The sequence below is a fragment of the Carettochelys insculpta genome, chromosome 6, assembly GCF_033958435.1.
Source record: "Carettochelys insculpta isolate YL-2023 chromosome 6, ASM3395843v1, whole genome shotgun sequence".
Lineage (NCBI taxonomy): Eukaryota > Metazoa > Chordata > Testudines > Carettochelyidae > Carettochelys > Carettochelys insculpta.
In genome coordinates this window covers 43887133-43910134 of record NC_134142.1, presented here as the reverse complement: position 1 = coordinate 43910134, position 23002 = coordinate 43887133, and the positions used below count along the sequence as shown (strand labels likewise).

Below are 23002 nucleotides of genomic sequence, written 5' to 3'. Positions count from 1 at the left end.
TCCCAGCCAACCCCCATGTCTGAGCCACAGGGCCCAAAATAAACATTTTATTTAACAATGACAGATGTTCCCTAGCAGCCGCCATGAGGAAAAGCCACCAACAGCTTTACGAAGCTGGAACCCCCTCCTGCTGCTGGGGAAATTGTACAAAGTGCAGGGGTGACAGTCTTGTGCCCAGGACAGCCGTGGGGAGAACTGGGTCCCCAGGCCTTTCAAACCTGCTGGGTTCCACATCCAAGCTCCCGCCAGAAGTCAGACAGCATCTGTACAAAGCAGAGGCTGGCACACCTCACGTTCCAGCTCCTGGGCCTGGGGTTCATGCACCAGACTGTGCTTTGGGGCAGGACAAAGACACCAGCTAAAGCAGCTGGGAGGGGGAAAGTAACACTGGCAACTCTGAAGGCTCTGGAGAAGGGGTGGTAGTGGGGTGAAGAAATGTCCCATGTGCCCTCAGGCAGGGCTTGAATTGTTATTAACCCCTCCAGCAGGTGCTGGGGACAGGGGCTGAGTCCTCCCACCATTCTCAGCTATATATACAGGTTGCTGAGGGGCAGGTGCTGCCCTTCTGCAGCTTCAACTGCTGGAGTTCCTTATTGTAAGGCCTGCTAAGCCATTTCAGCAATGGGGAGGCTCACAGGTCAGTGCAGTGTGGGAAGAGGGGGGCCCTGTGAGTCGCTGGGGGAAAGTGGTGGGGACCATGTTGTGGCAAAAGCAGGAGGCTGGTGGTGAGCAGACCAGGCAGGGAGGTGGCAGCAGATGCTTGGAGCTCTGCCCTGGACTGTCCCCTTATGGGCTCAGCCAGGTCAGCTGTGGCAAGAAGGTTGTGTGCTTTGGGGGGGGTGAGCAAAGTGCCTTAAAGTTGCTGCAGTCCCAGGAGGCCTCTTTGCAGCGGATGGATCCCAGGTACCAGCAGAGTGTCTGAGGGGGGCACTCTTGCCCCATCACTTCCCTAAAGCTGCGTTGCCTCTGGGCTCGACGGGTGCAGGAGCACAGCGGTGGGGCTCAGCCAGCACCACAAAGCCAGGTGAGCAGCTGCAGCGGTAGGAGCCCTCTGTATTTTCACAGGTGCCGCCCTCACACAGGGGCCCAGGGCTGCTCACCTCCTCACACTCATTAATGTCTGAAAGAAGGAAGGGGAGAAAAGCTTGAAAGCCGTGTCTTGCAGCACAGCACCCCCGCTGCACAATACACAACCCAACCCAGCACCTCCACATCGCACAGCCTCCCCCATACTGCACAGAGCTCCCCCCATACCTAACCCCCCTGTTGCATGGACCTGTCCAACCCCTTATATCCAGCGTCTCCATGTTAAATAGGGTTCACCAAAATTTCCACCTCCAGCACCACTATGCCACACCCAGCAGACTCCAGGCCACACAGCGTGGCCCCAAACTCAGCACAACCCTCAGAGTCCCCCCATGCTCAGCAACCTCACACTGGTAAGGCCTCCCTTACACCCAGCACCGCTATGTGACACAGGCCTCCCTTGCACTCAGCACCCTACGACCGCTATGATAGACATTCCCTATGCACATACTGCTCAGCCCAAGAAGAATGCATTGTGTTCTCTCTGCCTCAGGAATGGGATGAGCTAAACAATGAGATCTGGGGGAAAGGGTGATTTGGTCTTGCAAAATTCCTCTTGCTGATTTGATACGGTCACTGGGAAATAGAGACAAGGGCACCTCTGGGGTGGCCCTGAAAGGGGTTGATTATCACCTCAGGGACCAAAACACAGGCAAGGAACCTTGCACTGAGCCAACACATGAGCATTTGGGTAACCTTAGAGCTGCCCCAGAGGGCTGATGGAAGCCTTTTGTCTCCACCAGCTATTCTGGGGCAGGAGTGCTCGCGCAGAGGAGGCCCAGGAGTCACCAGCTTTTAAACCCCATGTCAGTTAAACGTGCTGAGCACACTGCTATGTGACAGGTGGCCAAAGCCAGCGCTTCGCTCCAGCGCTCACAGTGTGCTAGCACAACAGGGAGCTTGCCAGCCTGGCTAAAGCGCACACATCTCCAGCGCATTCTGCTATCACGTCGATCCCGACGTGCCTTTCAGAGGTCTCCTTCGCCCAGCGAAACTTGCAGCTTGCCCTTGTTTCTCCCCACAGCTCCCCCTCAGGGCTCTCTGAATGGTGCCTCCCCGCCACCTCTTGCGCTGAGCAAGCCGGGTTCCCCCTCCTTGCCCCCAGCCCCTCCCATTCCGAGTGAGCAGACCTCACACTCAGTCCCCACAGCCCCCCACCCTCGCGAGGAAGCAGGGCTCCCCCTCATTCCCACAGCACCCACCACCCCCATAGTGAGTGATTGGGGCCCCCTTCCTGCGCCAGTCCTAGCCCTTGTGTGAATCCCCTCAGGGCAGCTGGGAGGCTGGCCCCGAGCCAGGGATGTGCCTGCTGCCCTGACTAGAGCGACAGCTCTGAGTGCTGAGGGAAGGGGCCTCCTGCCCTGGCCCCTGGCGCTCTCCCCTGCAATTCTGTGATGGGAGCGCAGTCAGGGCGGGGGGACGCCACCAGAGAGTGTTTCGTGCTGCTCACCCCAGGCCAAGTGCCGTCACTCCAGTGACCACTGCCGTTCCTCCCCAGGGCCCCTAGGGGGCAGTGGCTGATCAGGAATAGCCAGGGGCTGCATGTGCTAAGCTCTCAGCCAGGACTCCTGGGAACCACTGGCTTAGCCTGGGATGCCCCGGCTGGGAGGGCAAGCTGAGGGCTGGCTCTGCAGAGCCACTGCTCTCACCACTTGGGGGCCACTCACCTACACAGGCCATGTGGGTCATATCCAGCTGGAAGCCGTCGAAGCAGTCACAGGTGTAGCCCTCCCGCACGCGCACACAGCGCCCATTTTCACAGCCATTCAGGATGCCACACTCCTCCGCCTGGAGGCCCTCGAAGGTGTCAAAGTGACCTGTGAATACAGAGGGGCCATCAGCTTGCAGGGCACTCGCTCTGGGAGGGGCAGTCTGCCCACCGGGGAACAGCAGCCCATCGGCTTGGCAGGTGGGTCACACAGAGGGGCCATAGGCAGCGGACATGAAGAATACAGTAAACCCTCGATGTAATGCACCCTGATCTGACTTCAAAAATAACAGCCACTGTCTGCCAGCCGCCCCACTCCCCCTAAAGAAATGCCAGACTCACTAGAGCCGTCGCCGGAGGAGCTGCCAGAGCGGCTGGGGCCAGAGGAACTGGTGGGGGGCTGCAGTGGGGCGCAGGTCGTCTCCTCACACAGCCCCATGTGCGTGGAGCAGTTCCTCTCCCGCTAATAGGGAGAGGGAGATGGAGGCGCGAGGGGAAGAATGGCGGGGGGGGGCGTCAGAAAACAGGTGTGATTGTCATACAGTATAACCATTCCAATAGAAGGGACTTTTGACATTAACAGACACCCCTTCCCTGCTATTAGTCAGTTAAGTCAAGGGTTTTCCGCACTGATCTGGATAACCGACAAGGCCCTGTCCTGGCCGGCTTTAGGAGAAAAGTGGTGTGTGTGTTGCGGGGGAATGTTCTGGGCACAGCCTGAACCTAGAGGACCTCACCATGACACTTCCTGGTCTTCTGCAGTACTCACCAGTTTGGTGGGGCAGGTAGCGGGGCTGGGACTGTGCTGGATGGAGCGGAGGGGTGCGTAGGAATGTGCTGCCACCAACTTCGCTGCTTGGTTCTCTCTGGGGGAAGCTGACATCAGGGGCTCCATACTCAGGACTCAGGTAATTGTAATAGGGCCCTAAGTCTGGGCTATACAGTCCATAGTGAAGGTCTTCTGGGCCTGGTCCATACTCATATCCGGGCCTTTCTCGGAGCCCAGCCTCCATCTCAGTCTCTCCCCTGGCCACATTACACAGGTGAGCAAAGTCCTCTGGAGGTGGAAAAAGAGGGAAAGGACAGCCTAGCACCATGGCACAAAAGAGGACAGGCCCCCGAGGCTACGTCCGCATGGCACCATAAGCTTGAAATAGGCTGTTGTGGCACATGGCACCATATAAACAGCACCACTTGCTGAAATAAAGCGCTTTTTTGAGGCCTTCCTTTACTCCTCCTGGCACGAGGTGTACAGGGACGCCGGAATAGTTGTCTCAAAACAGCGTTTGAGATAATGTGTGCAGTGCGCAGACGCAGGCAGCTATTTTAGGATACCGCCGCATCCCAAAAGAGCGCCCACCATGTAGACATAGACTGAGTGTTCAGAGATGAGCCAAGGGGGTTGGACACCTGTCACAGAGAGCCCCTAGGCTGGCACTGGGTCAGATCTTACCAGCTAAGTTCTATTCGGCCTTGTCTGCTCCTGCAGAGGTTACTCCAGGGCATGGATCTGCTGCAGGAAGCAGCAGTGAGGGGGACTGAAGAGCAGTCACTCCCCCGAGGGTTGGTGCTACCAGCAATGCCTCAGCACAGTACTAGGAGTGCTGTGCCACTAAGCACCATCATTCAGATACCATCCAGCAAGGGGCTCACACGCCCCCTCTGCCGGCGCACCTCTACCCTGAGCCAGAAGAACTCCCATAGGAGTGACAGGAGAATTCATTCCCGCTGGCCCATTCAGTCCTTGGCTGCTAATGAGAGGGCCATCTGATGACAAATCGGCTGGTTTCTGAGATACGGGCACCTGCTCACTGGGCTCTGCCCAGAGAACCCTTTCAGGCCACGCCCCCAATGACCTTTCACGCGCTCCTCACCATCGCAAGGTCGAACTTGCAGGAGCCTAGAGGCCAAAGGCTGCACAGCCCCTGAGCCAGCCTGACCCCATCCCCTCGCTCCTGCAGTCACGCAAGCTCACCAGAGTCCCTGTGGGGGCAAAGTGCACAGTCCTGGCTCCAGGCTTCACCATAGCGGCAGCAGCACTCGGTGTACGTGGTCTGTCGCCCCCGCAGCGGCTGGTTACAGATGTAGTTGGAGACACTCTGCCAGCAGATGTCCAGGTGGACTTCGTGTTCATCCAGGTCTTCTGTCAGAGAGAGGGAAAAAGGATGCCATGGGAACGTCACCTGGGAAGGCACCATGCCCACAAGGGTGCCGCAGCTGCACGTTCTGGGACACCGCATGCTCTTTCCCTCCTACCCGCTGCCTATCAGGGAGCGGGAAGAAAGTACAGAGCTTGCATGCTGGCCTCGCATGCCTGGAGGGTGAGGGGCAGGGGCAGAGGAGTAATTCACACAAGCTGTGTACTTTTCCCTCGCTCCCTGACAGTCAGGAGCTGCAGCCCCTCGGCCCTCCCGAAGGGGCGCCCTTGCTTACCCAGTGTGCTGTTCCCGGACTGCGCTTCCACTTGCCCCCGCCCCCACCCCCTCCCCCGGCAGGTTGCCAACCTTCTAATCGCACCAAACCAAAGACCATTGTCCCAGCCGCTGCCCCGCCCCCTCCCCCAGGCCTGAGGTGACCATCCGTCCCGGATTAGGCAGGACAGTCCCATATTTAGGGAGCCAAAAAGGCGTCCCGACTTATCTTTTAAATGGGACCGATTGGCCCACATTTGCACCCCAACCCCCTACCCAGTGACCTTTCCCTGTGCTGTCTGGAGACTCACAGGGCTTTGTTCCCAGCCACCACCATTTTTAAAAGGTAGCTCCCCACCTGCTGCACCACTGGGACCCAGTGCCAGCCCCAGCCTTGCTCAGGTGCCTGGTTAGGCTGGAACAGAGCTGGGGGGTGGGAAGGTGGGGGCTGGAGCGGGAGAGCTGGAGCCCTCGCAGTGCAGGGCTGGGGCCATGGCTGGAGCTTCCTCCCATACACCATCCCTGCTGTGGGGCTGGGGTGGAGCCAGAGCCCTACTGCAGCCAGAGCCCTGCACAGTGCAGCATAGAGCAGGCTGGAGCCCTGTCTGGTGGGGGGCCAAGGCCCCCCTGGACCTCCTGCGGGGCCAGAGCTCCCCTCCCAGAGTCCCGCCACAGGCCTGTGGTGGAGCTGGGGCTGGGGCCCTACTGGGGCAGACCCTGCTGTGGACCTGAGGCCAGAGCCCTGCGTGGTGTGAGGGCGGAGCCCGCCCACCCACCCTCCAGCCCTCACCACGTCGCAGGGCCAGGGCTGGAGCCTTGTACTGTGTGGGGCCAAGGCCCTGCCTCCCGGATGTCCCGTAGGGTCAGAGCTCTCCCGTGCTGGAGCCCTGTGCGGCGTGGGGCTGGGGCTAAGGCCAGAGCCCCTCTGGAGTCTGCAGCAGTGAGCCCTGAAGAGCCTGCTGCAGGCTTGTTTCTCTCCCCAGCCCCACAGGGCCGGGGGTGGGTGTGTGGGCTCTGGCTGGGAGGGAGGGCACAGGAGTGGGCTGGGGCTGGGGCTTGGGTGGGAGGTAAAGTGCACCAGTGGGTGGGGGCTTCAGGAGTGGGCTGGAGGGGAGAGGACTGGGTGGGAAGAAGGGTGCAGCCATTGCCTGAGGGAAAGTGACCATCTGTCCCGTTTTAGCTGGGACAATCCCTGGCCCCCAGGGTGTCCCGTATTTACCCTGGGGGAACATGGTCACCCTACCCAGACCCCACTCTACACCCCCCTCTAGCTGGGGGGATGGGAGCTGGGGCATGGAGAGGAGGGTGGGATGCAGGCTCTGGCCAGGGGTGCTTCTCCGGTGGCCCCTGGTTGGGGGTGCAGCAGGGGCTCAGGCAGACCTACGGGCGGACCTGGCTCTGTGTGGCTCCCAAAAGCACCTCGCATGTCTGGCCCCCAGACGCAGGGGCAGCTCTGTGCAGCGTGAGCTGCGTGCACCAGCAGGTGCCGCCCCACAGCTCTTGGCCAATGGGATCTGTGGAGCTGGTGCTCGGGGATGGGGGAGTACATGGACCTTTCCTGATCACCCCCTGCCAGGGGGCTGCAGGGAGCGACGTGGAGCCAGGCAGACAGGGAGCCTGTTTCAGCTCCTCTGCACGGCCGACCACTTTAACCAGCCCAGTCAGCAGCGCTGAGCAGAGCCGCCAGGGTCCCTTCTGGACTGAAAACTGGATGATGCCTGGCAACTCTCACACCCTGTGCACTGAATTTCAGACCCAGCTACACACTGCGCCCCTCCGACAACATGCCTCCTGTACGGCGATCCCCTGGCTCTGCACAGACCCCTTCAGGCAATAGTCTCCCTTGAGTCTGACACTGTGTCCTGCAGCTCCTGCTCCCCTCAGCACAGAACCACGCTGCCTAAGGGCTCCTCTCGCTTCTGCCCCTTCTGTCAATGCTCCAAGGAGACATACGTCACAGGAGCCCTGGGGCACAGTCTGCACTGCAAATCCATCTTCCCTGAGGCCTTGCAGCAGCACCCAGCCCGCTGGCCAGCCCCACGCACCTGCCCTGTTCGAGACATTAATGCAGCGGTTGCGGGTGACATCCAGCACCAAGGGGTGGCTGCAGAAGCAGTGGAAGGAGCCGTCCGTGTTCAGACACTTGCCATTCACGCAGGACATTTCGTTCTCACACTCATCTTGATCTGCAGCCCCAGAAGAGGGAGAGACCCTTACGCTGGCGAATGAGGGCACCGCCCCACCGCTTGTCCCCCAGAGGGGCCCCCCCCCATTCAGGGTTGCCAACTTTGTAGTAGTTAAAAACCAGCCACTCTGGCAGGAGTACTGGCACCTGCCCTTCCCCAAGGACCTCCCCCTGCCCCCCAGGCCTCATCCCTGTGCCCGCTCTTCTCCAAAGGCTCCACTCCTACCCTGCCCCTCTCCCCGAGGTCCCTCCCTGTTCGATCCTCTTGCCCCTCCCTCTGTGGGTCAGGGGGGACTCCCTTGCAGAGCCGGGGTTGGAAGCTGCAGCTGTCGAAAGCAGAAAGGAGGTGGCCCCAGCTGAGTAGAGGCATTGCCACCACCCACACAACTCGGGCGCTGGCGCAGCACAAGGACAGACTGGATCAGCTTCCCCCAGAGAGGCGCAAAGAGGCTTAGACGGAGGGAGGGAGGAACTGCCCCGACGGGAAGGGCCATCTCACCCACACACTTGAGCCGGCTGGAGTCGTATAGGTAGCCAGAGAGGCAGAAGCACTTGTATCCTGGCACCGTGTTCATGCAATGCCCGTTTCGACAGATCTCAGGGCCAAACATCTCACACTCGTCTGCATCTGCCAAGAGAAGGGGGGGAGGGGCAGTGTCAGTCACAGGGGCCATGTGCCTTGCGGCCAGCAGCAAAGGAACCTGCTCCTTCCACCCCAGGGTTCAGCAAGAGCCAAGGCTGGGGAAAACCAGCACAGTAACTAGGACCTCACCTCAGGCACAGGGGAATAGCCTGTAGGTAGAGGAGGGGCAAGGAATCACCCAGAGGCAAAGTGGGAATAGGAGAAGTCATGGTCAGAGGGCTCATAATGGACAATCCCTACACAATTCACACACACAAACAAGTTGCAGGAATATACTTCTAAATGGATTGGAAATCCAGCCCATGAAGCTAACGGGCCAGAGCCTGAGACAAGTCCACTTTCCAAACCCATAAGCTGGAGACTGGTCCAGCTCAGCAACCAGGAGGATAAAGAGCTAAACCTGTGCTGACTGAAGTCCGGTCTAAGCATACAGAACTCAAAACCAGGTGCGTGGATTCTGCTGAAACTTCCCAAAAAGCTTCAGCTCTTGGCTGGAATCAAACACGAGAAACTTCAGCCACCAAGGAATTAGTCTGCCAGAGTTCCATGCAATGGGAAGAGGGGGCTTCTTGGGGAAAGGAGTCACTCACATCCCTGCGCTATTGAATAGTCACAAAAGCCATGTCTGTCAATACTGCCTCAGAACCTCCCACCACCGACTCTGCTGAAATTCGGGCCAGAGAGAGCTATCCCACAGGTATTCTGGTGAGTTACTCCTCAGTGCAATGCCATAGGGACACGCACACACTGCTAGAGCACCTCCACATGGCTAGGGATAGCCCAGCTAGCTCCTACCCCCTCAGGCACTCCTGGGAGTCATCTCTCTCCCTGTACCATGGCCCTCCAGTCAGGCGTTGGTTTCCATCCATCCCTTTCTGAGCAACAAAGTCCCACAAACAACCGTCCAAATTGTTTCAATGGTAGAGTAAATGGCATTTTACAAGAAGCTATCTGTTGTGCATCTATAGGAACTGTAATGAATGCAGTGTACGTAATCTGTAGTGCCTGGACTTGTATTAAATCAAATTTTGTAGAGTTTGATGCAGACCCCAAAGCTTGGAAGTCATAATCAGTCCCAGCTCTGATTACGGCTCTGTATGCCTTCAGGAGCTTTTTCTTATTCACACACACCCAGTTAATCCCAGCAAGATTTTTACGAAGATTATTGCTTCCTTTAATACATTTTCTAATAGTCACTCACAAATGCATTTGATCGGGCCCCCCTTCTTTGTGTTGGTAGTCATTTACACCTCCCTCACCCTCAAACACATATACTACGATCTAGCTCTGAAGGCAGATAGAGGGCAGCAGCTGCTGGCCTGGAACCCAGCTCTGAAGACAGATGGAGAGCAGCAGCTGCTGGCTGGGCACCCAGCTCCGTAGGCAGTGCCATGCCAGCAGCAGCTCAGAAGTCAGGGTGGCAATGTCAATGTCAATACCACTTTTCAAAGCAGACATAGTGCCCTATTGCCACCCTTCTGTACTGCTGCTGCCACTGCAGGATTGCTACATAAAGCCCCATCATCTCCAGATGAGGAGTTTTGGGCCGGGGGAGAGCTAAAGCCTGGGCTGCCTCCCAGGGAGGGATGGGGGTGGATGCGGCCAAGCAGCAGGCTCTGCCTGCCAGTCCTGTGATAGCAGAGCTCTGGCAATCCCCTCTATCCCCGACTCCTGGGTGTGCATCACCCTTCTGAACGAGCCCCAGCCACCTGGGATTGACAACCAGTGCTCTTATAAAGAAAAAAGAATAAAGGCACACAGCTCACACTTCCTTCAGCTCATGCCTGTGCCTCCTTTAGGATGCCCACCCTATTAATTGAGAACTGCTGATTGATAAGAACTTTTCAAAGTAATTTAGTATCAAATATTAGTGTTAAGAATTTGAACCTTTTAATTCTGTGTTTATTTTTCATATATATATAGCTTGTCACTTTTCTTTTTGTAAAGATCAATGAAAAACATGAAATCCTGTGTACTTCCCCAGTCAGAGGTCTCTTTTAACTCATAGTTAATTCTCTTTTTTGCCACTACAGTATTTCTTTTATCCCACTGAGCACAGTCACCTGGGAATACAGAGTGACACACACCTCTGCACTTATTACCCACTTTTCATAGACATTTCATAGAACACTAGAACTGGAAGGGACCTTGAGAGGTCATTGAGTCCAGTTCTCTGCCCTCACTGGAGGACCAAACACTGTCTAGACCATCTCCGACAGGTGTCTGTCTAACCTGCTCTTAAATATTTCCAGTGATGGAGATTCCACAACCTCCCCAGGTAGTTTATTTCAGTGTTTAACCACCCTGTCAGTTAGGAAGTTTTTCCTAATGTCCAACCTAAACCTCCCTTGCTGCAGTTTAAGTCCTATCCTAAGAGGCCAAGGAGAACAATTTTTCTCCCTCGTCCTTGTAACCCTCTTTTAATTACTGGAAAACTACTATTGTGTCCCCTCAAAGTCTTCTCTTTTCTAAACTAAACAAGCCCAGTTCTTTCAGTCTCCCTTCATAGCTCATGTTCTCGAGACCTTTAATCATTCTTGTTACTCTTCTCTGGACCTTCTCCAATTTCTCCACCTCTTTCTTGAAATGTGACACCCAGAACTGGACACAATACTCCAACTGAGGCCTGAAGAGCATTGAGTAGAGAGGAAGAATGACTTTTCGTGTCTTGCTCTCAACACACCTGTTAATGCATCCCAGAACCATGTTTGCTTTTTTTTTTAAACAGCATCACACTGTTGACTCAAATGGAGCTTGTGGTCCACTATGACACCTACACCCCTTTCTGCAGTGCTCCTTCCTAGACAGTTGCTTCTCATTTTGCATGTGTGAAGGTGATTGTTCCTTCCTAAATGGCGTACTTCACATTTGTTCTTATTAAACTTCATCCTGTTTGCCTCAGACCATTTCTCCAATTTGTCCAGATCATTTTGAATTCTGACCCTATCCTCCAAAGCCGTTGCAACCCCTCCTAGCTTGGTATCATCTGCAAACTTAATAAGCATACTCTCTATGCCAATATCTAAATAACTGATGAAGATATTGAACAGAACCAGTCTCAAAACAGACCCCTACGGAACTCCACTAGTTATGCTCTTCCAGCATGACTACGAACCATAAATAACTACTCTCTGAGAATGGTTATTCAGCCAGTTATGCACCCACCTTACAGTAGTCCCATCTAAGTTGTATTTGCATAGTTTATTGATAAGAAGATATGTGTCAAATGCCTTACTAAAGTCTAGGTATACCACATCCACTGCTTCTCCCTTATCCACAAGACTCGTTATCCTGTCAAAGACAGCTGTCAGATTGGTCTGGCATGATTTGATCTTCACAAGTCCATGCTGGCTGTTACCTATCACGTTTTCTTCTTCTAGATGTTTGCAGATGAATTCCTTAATTACTTGATCCATTATTTTTCCCAGCACAGAAATTAAACTGTAGTTTCCTGGGTTGTTCTTTTTTTCCCTTTTTATAGATGGGCACAATACTTGCCCCTTTTCCAGTCTTCTGGAATCTTTCCTGACTTCCAGGACTCTTCAAAGATGATATCTAAAGGTTCTGATACCTCCTCTATCAGTTACTTGATTATTCTAGGATGCGTTTAATCAGGCCTGGTGACTTGAAGGCATCTAATTTTCATAACTGCTGGTAGTAAGCCTCACCCTTGCTAACTGAGCTAACCTTGTTATCCCCACCCTTGCTCTGGCTTATTTATACCTGGCTCTGCAGATTTCCAAGACCAGCATCTGATGAAGTGAGTCTGTGCTCACGAAAGCTCATGCTCAAAACTTTTCTGTTAGTCTATAAGGTGCCACAGGACCCTTCGTTGCTGTTAATTTTCATAAGTACATTTTAACTTGTTTTTTTTTTTATTGTATCTTCTAAAAACCTACCCACTTCCCACTAGCATTCACTATGTTAGGCATTTCTGCATCAGGCTTCTTGGTGAAGACTGAAACAAAGAAGCCATTAACACCTCTAACATTTCCAAGTTTCTTGATATTGTTTCTCTCTCCTCACGGAGTAGTGAACCTACACTGTCCTTAGTCTCCCCTTGCTTCTAATATATTTATAGAACGTCTTTTTTGTTATCCTTTATCTCTAGCTAGTTTGAGCTTGTTTTGTGCCTTTGCCTTTCTAATCTTGCTCCTGCATACATGTATTGTTTGCTTATATTCACCTTTTGTAATTTCTCCTAATTTCCACTTTTATATGACTCCTTTTTGATTTTGAGATCATGCAAGATCTCCTAGCTAAGCCAAGGCAGTCTTTTACCATACCTTCTATCTTTCCTATGCAGTGGTATAGTTTGCTTTTGGGCCCTTAATAATGTCCCTTTGAAAAACTGCCAACTCTCTTCGGTTATTTTTCCTCCTAGTCTTGTTTCCCATGGGACCTTACCTACCAGCTCTCTGAGTTTATCAAAATCTGCCTGCCTGAAATCCATTGTCTCAATTTTGCTGTTCTCCCTTTCACCATTTCTTAGAATCATGAACTCTACGATTTCACAAACAACAAGAAGTCTTTCAGCACCTTATAAACTAATAGAGCATAAGCTTTCGTGGGCAAAGACCCACTCCATCAGATGCATGATTGCGGGGGTGGGGGTGTGGTTTCAGAGGGGTATTTAAAGAGTGGGGTCCCAGAAAAAGGGAGGGCCAGAGCTGATAAGGTCTATTCAGCAAGATGGAAATGGCCCATTATCAATCTTTTGATACTTACTGTTGATAACGGGCCATTTCCACCTTGCTATTTATCCACACACAGACCTCTCTGAACTATTCTTTGATTTTATTTTTTATAATTCCTCATGCTATTGCCTTACTTTTACATGTCATTAGCTCTTCTCCAGTCAGTGTGTTTTATAGGCTTTGTTCCATTCTTCATCTGCGATTTTGCAATCCTCATTTTACCATGAAGTGGGGATTTTAGTTTAGGAGTTTAGTTTAGTTTTAATAGCCCAGGCAGGGCTACAGTAACAGCTGCTATTAATTCCTTTATTACATTATAATTGAAATTCTCTGTCATCACTCACATAAATTCAGCACTGCGACAGAGAGGTAGTCATGTTAGTCTGTATTCTACCAAAACAAAAAAGCAGCCATGTGGTACTTTACAGACTAACAAAATAATTTATTAGGCGAGGAACTTTCATGGGACTCACCCACTTCTGCAGACCATAGCCTTTTCTTGGACCTCTGTGCTTTATATATTGAGTCTGTTCTGGTATGGCTATGATCTGAAGAAGTGGGTCTGCCCCATGAAAGCTCGTCACCTAATAAATTATTTTGTTAGTCTTTATAGTGCTACATGACTGCTGTCTTATTTTGATAAATTCAGCACATTTACTTGTAAATAGGTGCCAGCTAGCTTTCTTAAGATTCCATGTTGGTAATTTTCCATTTCCTTCAACCTTACCTCACCCTTGAAAAATAATGAGTATAGAGAAATAATCACTCCCTCTTCCTCCTTATATATTTCCAAGTTGCATTTAATTGCAATATCTGCTGTTAGAATTCCCACACCTATACAGGAAAAACTGCCACCCACTGCATTAAATCTTTCTGGGGTGTAATTGTTTAAAACCACTAGATTGCTTTCACTCATGAACTTTCCTAAATATGCACCATTTTTATCAGTTGCTTCTCCACATTTCATCACCACTGTTTTGGTCATCACACATAATACATAGGCATCATTTTGTACATTTTTCTCTATTTCTTGTCTCTAATTTCCCATAAGGGTTACAGACTCTATAAATCCTGACAGAAATATTTCTCTTCTGCATGGGAATCTCAACAACATCGTATTCCAGGTTTATGTCTCTCTTTACTGTTATGTAGTTTAATGCTTCCCTTATGAAAGTAGAAGCACCTTCTCCTTTTCCTAGTTTCCAGTCTTGCCCAAAGACACTATAGACTAGAATTTTAGAAGCAAACTTCCAAGCAACCATGTTCCTGGGTACATGAGAGATCAGGTTTAGCTTTCATTTCCAAGATAATTTTGTTTTGTTCTTGATCATGGAATCTCAGACTGTGCACATTCCAGCGAAAGACTGAGATCCCCCCATGAGTCACATTTCACCATTAACCTCATTCAAAATTTCAAGAATTACAGTCCATTGATGAATGGCTAATATATAAGTATTTTTCCACTGCCCTTGCTACTATAGTTAATTTGTTATTATTTTCCCTTGTTTTGAAATGTACAGTTCATCATTTCTTTTTTCACTACTAGTGTATCATCACCTATTCCTTCTGCAGTGTTTATTATATCCTTTATCAAATAAGGCTGTGTCTGCAGTTCTTTTTCTGGGATGTCTTCTCCTTTGCCTAATGCTGTAAGAATTTCCTTACTGCTACTGCATAACGCACATTATTAACAATTTCTGTCTCTTATGCCTCACTAACTTGTCTTGCTGCAATACATCCTCTCTGTGCTGGAGAGTGATTACCACCATGATTACGACAGCTGACCTCTGTCCCTTTTACACAATTTTCACAGGAATGTTCTCCCTCACATTTACTGCATTGTGTTTTCCCTTAGCAAACAGGTGCCACGTTCCCATGCTACTGGCACTTATAACACCTTACAGGAGGCAGATATATGGCTTGGTTCTGAACAGCTGAAACTCTAGCATGACTTTCTCAGGTCAAGCCCTGACCTTAACTGTAATCACTACCATTTTTGATGGCTGTGATTTCCATTTCCCTGCTTAGAATTAGTCACTTACTTACTAACATTTTATCCTCTCCTGTGCTTTTGGTTATCTCATTATCACTGATCCGCTCTAATGGCATGCAATCCATTACCCCCAGTAATGTAGTGTAATTTTCCCTAGCATTTTTAGCTTTTATATCACCTTTTTCTTTGTTTTCACATTCTGCTAAAAGATTCCAGCGTCTTGCTCTTACAATATCCCCTACGCTTTTTGGTTCAGTCAGCTACCCTCACAGGGTCAGTGTCACCTAATCTTGTTCTTTGACTAGGATTCTTACAATTGTAGCATTTGGGTTTATTTCCTTCCTCTACTTTGCTTTTTGTTGAGATTATCATCTGCTTCTGCTTTCACTGGCTTCTCTTGTTTCCCTACTCTGTGTCCGTTTTCTCTCCAGAACAGGTGCTTCTTCAGTTTCCAGAGGGACTTCATTTAGTGTCAGAAAATCCTTCTCCTCCAGCCCCTCTCCTTTCTGTGTCAGATTTCCTGCCTTTATAGCAACCACCAAGGGTTTCTCCCAGGTGGCACTCCTCTGTAAGTGAGTGGCCTAGCCTCCAGGTGAGCCAGGTCACATACCAGGCCTCTCAGGCCCACATGAACCCATTAAGAGCCTGTTTGAGGTACAGACAACGATTCTAGTAACCCAGACCCTGCAGAGAGGTGAGAAGACATGGTGCTGGTACCTGTGTATGACGTTTGTCCAAAGAGCAGAGTCCCTTCCACGGGGATATAACCCCTCCCACTGGGGCAGATCTCGTTGTATTCCACTGGCAGACCGGGAGGGAAGGGGGCAGAGAGAGAGAGAGGAAAAACACAACAACTCAGGAATGTGCATTATGCCTAGGTTGGGAGACAGTGAGACACTACTTGCTCTGACATGCATGAGGAGAGGGGAGACCTGGGGCCGGTGCCCTACCTGTGCCCGGGATAGGGCAGGGGTGGGTCTCACAGTTGTCCCCCCAAGCTGCCCCCTCAGTGCAGCAGCACTCCTCCTTGGTGGTGTTTTTGGCCAGGACGCTGTCACACAGGTGGGCGTCGCTGATGTGATAGTAACACTCCTTCCGCTCCAAGCCAGGAGGACGCGGTGCTATGGGCTGCTCGGGGTCCCCTGGGAGACAACAGAACACAAGAGCTGCACAACAGAAGGCCTTGATGACGTGCTGGGCTCCCATCCTGGGTCATCCCACATCCAGAATCTCCCAGGATGAAAACAGGGCTGGCAATATGGCCTCCCCCGCACAGCTCTTCAGCCTGCAGAACAGATCCCCACAGGTGAGATCTCACCGACAGCCTTTCACAGGCAACAATACCCAGGCAGCTCCTTACTCGAGAGCCAGTGAGATCTTGCCCATGCCAGCCTGTGGCCGGCACTGCCCTGTTAGCACCCAGCCCTGTCCCAGCGGGATCTCACCCATGCCCACGCGTGGCCGGCATTCTCCCGTCTCTGTGTCGTACTCCTCGCTGTCACTGAGGCACAGGCACAGGAATGACCCCTCCACGTTCTCACAGAGCGCCGTCCCACACACGGCTACCATCAGCTCACACTCGTTCACGTCTGCGACACAAGGCAAAGGAAAAGCTTCGAGGGCTCCCACACTGGGCCGAGGCCTCCACCCAGGTCTTCAGTGCGGCGGATGCTTTTCATCCCAGGGGGGGCTCTGTGTGTGTGTGGTCGGGGGTGGGAAGGAGTTGTGGTTGGGCCGTGCAGTCTGGACCACTGAGAGGATGCCTGATGCATGAACAGCAGGGGAGACCCTTCCTCAGGAGCACTTAAACCATGCCTGGACACTGTGCCAGGAAGAGATCCTGCCCTGGCTCAGAAACAGACTAGCTGAGATCTGACAGGGCATTTCCTCCTCCAGTCGCTGGGATCAAGGCACTCTCCGTTGTAAATACCCAACAACCAACCCCACCACCACTCCGATGCCGCCCCCCTGAGTGGCAAGCATTGGCTTCACCCTTCTTCCATCCCTTGAGTGAGCTTCTATGGCCCCCAGGGGCCCCTGTGTCCATCTGCTCACAAAAGGGCCCTGTGATCTGAAGACTCCTGGTGGCCTCTTGCCCCTCCTGCCCTGCTCAGAGTCTTCCCCCCACCCCCACCACAAACATGACAGTCACTGCTAGGCATTTGCAGGGAGCCACAGGAAAAGGATTTTCCATCGCCCACCCCTCTCTGCCAGGAAGAGACACCCCACTGAGACATGGACAGACTGATTCATGCAGCTCAGTGGGACCCGGGCGCTGGACAGACAGAGGCAGCGGGAAGGCAGCGGGCCGGGAGCACTGAGTGACTCTTACCCACACAGCCCTGGCCGGGGGACAAGTTCTCATAGCCGCTGTCGCAGAGGCAGCGGAAGGAGCCATCCATGTTGTCACAGAAGGCGTGGCTCCCGCACAGCGTTTCGTTGGCACATTCGTCTATGTCTGTGGGAGCCAGGAGAGCCCTGGTCAGTGCAGAACACCCCGCCCCAGGCCACACCCATCACTATCCCAGAGTCTTCCCGCCTGGGTCTGCCCTCGGAGATCGGGGGCAGGCAGTACGCAGAGCGAAAGCTCTCAGCCCTTGCTGCCGCAGGCTCCCAGGATCAGGCCTGTCCAGCTGCTCTGTCTGATTTACAAGAAGGAAGGGGAATAAATTAGCACGAGGGAAGAGCCACCCTCAGGGCACCCTCCAATACAATTCAGTGCTTCTACTGGCTACAGATGAGATGGATGAATATACAGGGGACCCAGGTGGGGCTGGGGAACTGAGGGACAGGTGAGACAGAGGGATCGAGGTCTGCTGTATGAGATGAATATGGGAAAGTATAGGAGATGGGCAGGGCAAATGAGCAGGGGGCAGGCATAGAGGAATATGGAGTTTAGGAACAAGGCGAGGGAAGGATGGAAGAAGCTGACTAGGAGGCATTCTGGGCTGGTATACAGGGAGTGTGGGAGCATGTGGGAGGCAGAGCACAGATGGGGAAGGTGCCCACTTGCTCCTGACCTCCTTGCTGATCAGTGGCCGACATGCACTTTTTCACCTTCCTCAGACTCATACCCCCGGAGAGCTCTGCCTGCAGCTGCGCAGAGCCGGCTCCCCACACACACAGACCCCACACGCACCCACGCCCTGGCTCTATGGCCTCTTCAGCACAACCAAGGACTCGCCCCCCATAACGACCCCCGTAGACGGCTGGGGGCGGGGAGGTCCCAAAGCTGGCAGGAGTCAGGGGAGGGAGCCCTGCAGAGGGTGTGACCTTCCAGGAGAAGGGGGCAGAGGACCCTGGCAGGCTGCACACGGTGCCCTGATGCCCTTCCCACTGCTGCCTGTGGGGTGAGATTTCCTCACAGCAGCTGAGGAAGTTGCATGTCTGCAGCTTGGCGCTGTCTGAACACTAGGAGCTGATGCTGACCTCAGAGGGTATTAACCTACGGTGGCAGCAGCTGCGCTGGGCCCCCGCTGGCGACAACTCCCCTCACACAATCTTGTTAGAGTTTGGGGGATTCTTTAACACCACAATAATCCCTGTGTAGTGTCACCTTTCGAGCTGCCCTGGGCAGGGAGCCCTAGACAGTCAACCCCAGGGCTCTGCAGGGGGGTTCTGCATGCACCAGCCCTGGAGCTCAGCTGCTAAGCTCTGTCAGAGCACAGCTCATCCAGCTGCTCCAGGGAGGGAGTGAGGGAGGGAGGCACTAGGCACAGCCCATAGCCCCAGCAGGCAGCTGCCTCTCAGGGGACTCTGCTGCAATACAATCCTGACCCTGGCACAGACGGTCCCCTCCCCAGGAATCTCCCAGAGGGAAAAAGCTGGACAATGGAGCGTCTGTTAGTGAGTGCCAAGGAGAGAGAAGTCTGGATGCAAAGAGCCAGGAAAGCAAGTGCTCGGCGTTATCTACCTCTGTGCTGGCCAGGCACGTCCCCTCCCCATTCACCTTCCCTCTAACTCTTCCCAGCCCTGAGCAGAATGGATTGCTTCGCGTGTGCCAAGGTGGAGGTGCTGTGCGACACGGAGGTGAGGTGTGACACCTGCACCCTGGTGCGCACGACAATGTCCATGTAGCCGAGATGGGGCAAAGTGCTGTCAGTGTGGGAAGGGGCTCGGGCAGAGGGTTGGGTGCAGGGATCGGAGGGCTCTGGTTGCGGGGCTCAGGGATGGAACAGAGGCTGCAAGGGCTGTGGCCGGGGGGGGGCAGTGTGGGTGTGCACACTCTGTACTGGGGCTGAGGAGTTTGGGGTGCCGAAAGGGGGTTCCAGGTTTGGGGAAGGGCTCAGGGCTGGAGGGGCTGCCGTGTGGGAGGGGGCTTAGGTTCTGGGCCAGGGGGATGGACTTTGGGGTGAAGGAGGGTGCTCAGGGCTGTGGGGCTCAAGGTGGGGCAGAGGGTTGGGACTCAGATTACCTGGGCAGCTCCCAGCTATGGGTGGCGAGGAGGAGCCTGTTTCCCTCGGCTGCAGCAGCTCTGTGCTGAGGCCAGCGAGGAGGGGAGTCAATTCTGCCACCCCCAGCTGCTTCAAGGCTTGGGGAGAGGTATCTCTCCCCGCTGCTGCCCTGAGTCTGCATGCAGGGCTTAATGGGAAGCCATGCAGCCCATGCAGCTTTGGGGCAACTTAGGACATACCCACACGTGCCTCCCTGCTTCCGGCGTGGGCAGCAACCTGCACCTTCAGGTCCCAACTGAGCCATCTCCCCCAGAAGAGAGCACAGGCCAGAGTGAGAGAGCACGCAGCAGTACCCACCTATGCAGTCACCCAGCGGGGTCCGGTGGAAGCCAGGCTGGCAGCCCATAATGCAGCGGTACGAACCCAGAGTGTTCTGGCACCTCCATGTGCCGCACACAGAGTTCCCAAAATCGGCACACTCATCCACATCTGTCACCCGGTGACAACAGAGACAGAGGGAGAAGCACAAAGAGACGGGAGAGTCACCCCACAAACCTGCTGGAGAGCACCAACACAAGCAGGCCCCAGCCAGCTGGGCGGTCTGTGGCAAATGCCCCCGCATAACCACTAATGACTGGTACTAGGCCCTCCGACCCACAAATTCCCTGTGGAGCCCTCCATCAGGGCAGAGCTAATGGATGGAGCAATGAAGGGCCAGAGGCCTTGTGGCTCCGGAGCAGAAGTGAAGGGGTCAGTGTCGCTGGTACTGGAAGTAGGGATGCCCTTTCTGTGCAGGAAAGCAGACCCTTGCATGCACACCAGCAATCTGGAAGAGCCCTGTGCCCCCCGAGACCAGTGCTTACCTACACAGTCATCTGTCTCCTGCGAGTGCCTGAAGCCGTCTTCACACACGCATCGGTAGGAGCCCTCTGTATTGAAACACTGGCCTCGCAAGCACCGGGCCCTGCCTGCGCATTCGTCCACGTCTGGAAGAGACGACACAAGGAGGGTGAGAACAGAGGCTTTCCCGTGTGTGTACACGGTTCCTGCACAATAAGTGCTGCCCTCAGTGGGCAAGAGCCCTGGCAGAAGGGACAAGGGAGCACAGCCAGGGGCAGGGGAGAGCCCAGGGGAACAGCAGAGGGCACAGCCAGGTTCTAAGGCACATTTAGCTGCTGCCATTTCTCCCAGTCCCTCACCTTGGCAGCTGACTCCCCCAGCTGCATTTGAGAAGCCGGGAGCGCAAATACAGAAATAGGATCCGTGGCTGTTCAGGCACTCGCCATTGGGGCTGCAGATCTCGCTGCCCAGACACTCGTTGACATCTACAGAGGAAACGTGAGTTGGCACCACACAATCGGCTGGGAGCAGATGACAGGAGAACCTCCCCACATCCAGCTGGACAGATCCCATCCAGACCTCTCCTCACAGGCACCAGGAGTGTATCAGGGTGACTTAATATTTGGTTAAAGCCCTGTGCATATGCATAACTCAGAGATGCCTTAGGCAAAACGCCACAGGTAACATATCAATTTTCAAGTTACGATCTGCTGAATGTTCATATTCATTTTTGTGCAGGCATCATTCTTGTACGCGAAGTTGGAAATATGAAGTGAAAAGCTGTTTTAGTACTCTAACTCTTCGAGCAAATGCCATTAGAGATGCTTAAGGAAGTTGAATGTCCTGGTGCTCAAGACAATCATTTGTACATCGATTTGTTTTTCCTATATGCTCATACTGTGGTTTGCCCTAGAAAAAACACGTGACCATGTCACCTGGTGCTGGAATCTATCTTGAATCTGGTATTTTTCCCATCAGGATGGGGAGATAAAACAAAGAATTCCTGCCCTGAGGAAAGTATATGTAAGGCAGGAGTGGGGAAGCCTTTTTGGGTTGCGGGCCACTGATCCACAGAAAAGTCAGTCAGAGGTCACACAAAAATTAGAAGAAAAACAAATACTAACCCCCTCAACTAACGTGGCCCCCAACTGAGACACCTCACTCCCCTCACACTCCAGCCCCATGGGGGGAAGGGGAGGGAGGACAGCGGTTCAGGGCTTCCCCCGGGTCAGATTTGCTCCTCTGGGGGCCCAGGGCAAGTAGATTTTTGTGCTCCCCCCAAGCTCTGTAGTGAGGCCAGGAGAAGGGATCCATGTATGAAACAGGGATGCTGGGGATCAGGGTGGAAATGGAGCTGCAGGGGCTGCTCAGGTGGTAGAGTGCAGGAGTTGGCTGGGGGGTCTGGCTGGGAGGTAGGTGCAGGAGCAGGAAGGGGATGGGGGTTTGGTTCCCTGGGTGGGAGGCAGGACAAAGGAGTGGGCTTGAGGTGTGGGTTCTGGGCAGCTGGGGGTGCATGAGGGCAATGGGGGCATTCATCTGGCACAGCTCCTCAGTAGAACAAATGGCTCCACGCCTCCTGCGATCCCAGGCACCACCCCCTGCCGCTCCCATTAGCCACAATTCTGGCCAATGGGAGAAGTGGGGAGAAACCCTCCAGACAAGTGCTTCCCTGCATTGCCGTTCCCCTGCCGGGGTCAGGGGGAGCAGTAGAAGCACTGCCGCCCCTAGCGCATAGAGCCTGTGGGCTGGATCTGGTCCTGGCTTGCCTGTATCAGGCCCACAAGGCTTGGGGGCAGGGCTCCACACCCCCAGAGTGGGGAACCAGCTTTGGCACCCCAGCCATGCAGGGAAGCTCTGGGGCTGCAGTACCAGTACCAGAGGTGGCTGAGTCCCGAGCCTCGTGGATTGGATCCAGGCAAGCTGAGGGCTGGATGCAGCCCGAATACCATTGGTTCCCCACCCTTGATTTAAGGGCTGGAAAGCAATCAGCCTTTTGTCCTCCACTGGCATTTGAAATTGCTTCCCTACTTTAGGAGGGTACGCATGGAGAAACCTGAAAACAAAGAACTCTAAAGAATGCTAAAAAGCTGTAGACTGAGGCCAGAGAAAAAGATCAACTCCGCCTTGAAGGATTTTACCTGGAATAAGGACAAGGGTGAGGAATATACTTTGAAACAATTTCTCTTGGTGTATTTGGATTAGCTGGCTTGCTTGGTTTATTTTGGCTTAGTAACTTACTTTGATCTGATTGTTTCCATTTGTCAACACTTAAATCCTACTTTTTTATAATAAATAAAAGTGTTTTTATTGAGTATTAAGCCTAGTGTAAACAATTGTTACCTGAGGCGGAAACAACCACTGTGAATATTGCTCTTCCTTTGGTAAAGGGGCCGACCTTATGAGCTTTCCCTGCGTAAAACTTTCATACAGAGTAACATGGATTTGTCTGGGGGTTTGGTCCTCTTTGGGGATGTATTTCTGGGTGCTGACAATGGCCCTATAGCTGAGCTCTCCCTGAGCTGAGCTAGTTCAGTGGCTGTGTTGCTCTGCAGGGGTGTGGTAACCCCACAACTCTGTGCATTGGTGTGGGGAGGCCAGAGCTTCTGGCCCAGCAGGACAGAGTGGACGGAAACCCCAATGTGCAAGTAGACTGACTCTGTGGCATGATCAGTGCACTGGGTGACAACCCCCCAAGTGGACCCCTGGGATCTAAACCATCACACATACCTTCACACACTGTGCCATTGAGCAGCTCAAACCCAGGGAGGCAACGGCACACATAGGAGCCTGGTGTGTTCAGGCACTCTCCTCCAAGGCAGCTGACAGTGGGGTCTTCACACTCATCAATATCTGCCCAGGCAAAGAGGCACGGAGTTAAGAGGTGGGGCAGCACACGTATACAATGAGCAGCTGCCACAAACAAAGAGAAGCCAAGAGCAGCAGTCATTCAGGCCTCTGCCAGACATAGGCGAGGTGGTGTTCAGAGCCCTTCCTGCCTGCTGAGTGCAGAGCCCCTGGCTGTCAGCCCACCATGCGATCCTGGGG

At 53.4% G+C, this 23002-nt stretch overlaps 1 protein-coding gene across 1 annotated transcript in view; it reads right to left on the bottom strand.

Moving 5' to 3' along the window:
- Positions 1-33: 33 nt before the first annotated feature.
- The window catches only part of LTBP2 (latent transforming growth factor beta binding protein 2), a 123058-nt gene continuing 100089 nt past the window's right edge, over positions 34-23002 (bottom strand). Inside the window, exons 22-35 of the mRNA XM_074996784.1 lie at positions 22685-22807; positions 20317-20442; positions 19981-20103; positions 19475-19606; positions 17056-17181; positions 16169-16312; positions 15674-15865; positions 15441-15524; positions 7890-8018; positions 7251-7391; positions 4770-4937; positions 3564-3851; positions 2754-2903; positions 34-1120 (exon numbers count right to left, since the gene is read on the bottom strand). Of these exons, the coding sequence (XP_074852885.1) occupies positions 942-1120; positions 2754-2903; positions 3564-3851; positions 4770-4937; positions 7251-7391; positions 7890-8018; positions 15441-15524; positions 15674-15865; positions 16169-16312; positions 17056-17181; positions 19475-19606; positions 19981-20103; positions 20317-20442; positions 22685-22807 (2105 nt within the window). The 3' untranslated portion in view covers positions 34-941. The remainder of the gene's footprint in view (positions 1121-2753; positions 2904-3563; positions 3852-4769; positions 4938-7250; positions 7392-7889; positions 8019-15440; positions 15525-15673; positions 15866-16168; positions 16313-17055; positions 17182-19474; positions 19607-19980; positions 20104-20316; positions 20443-22684; positions 22808-23002) is intronic.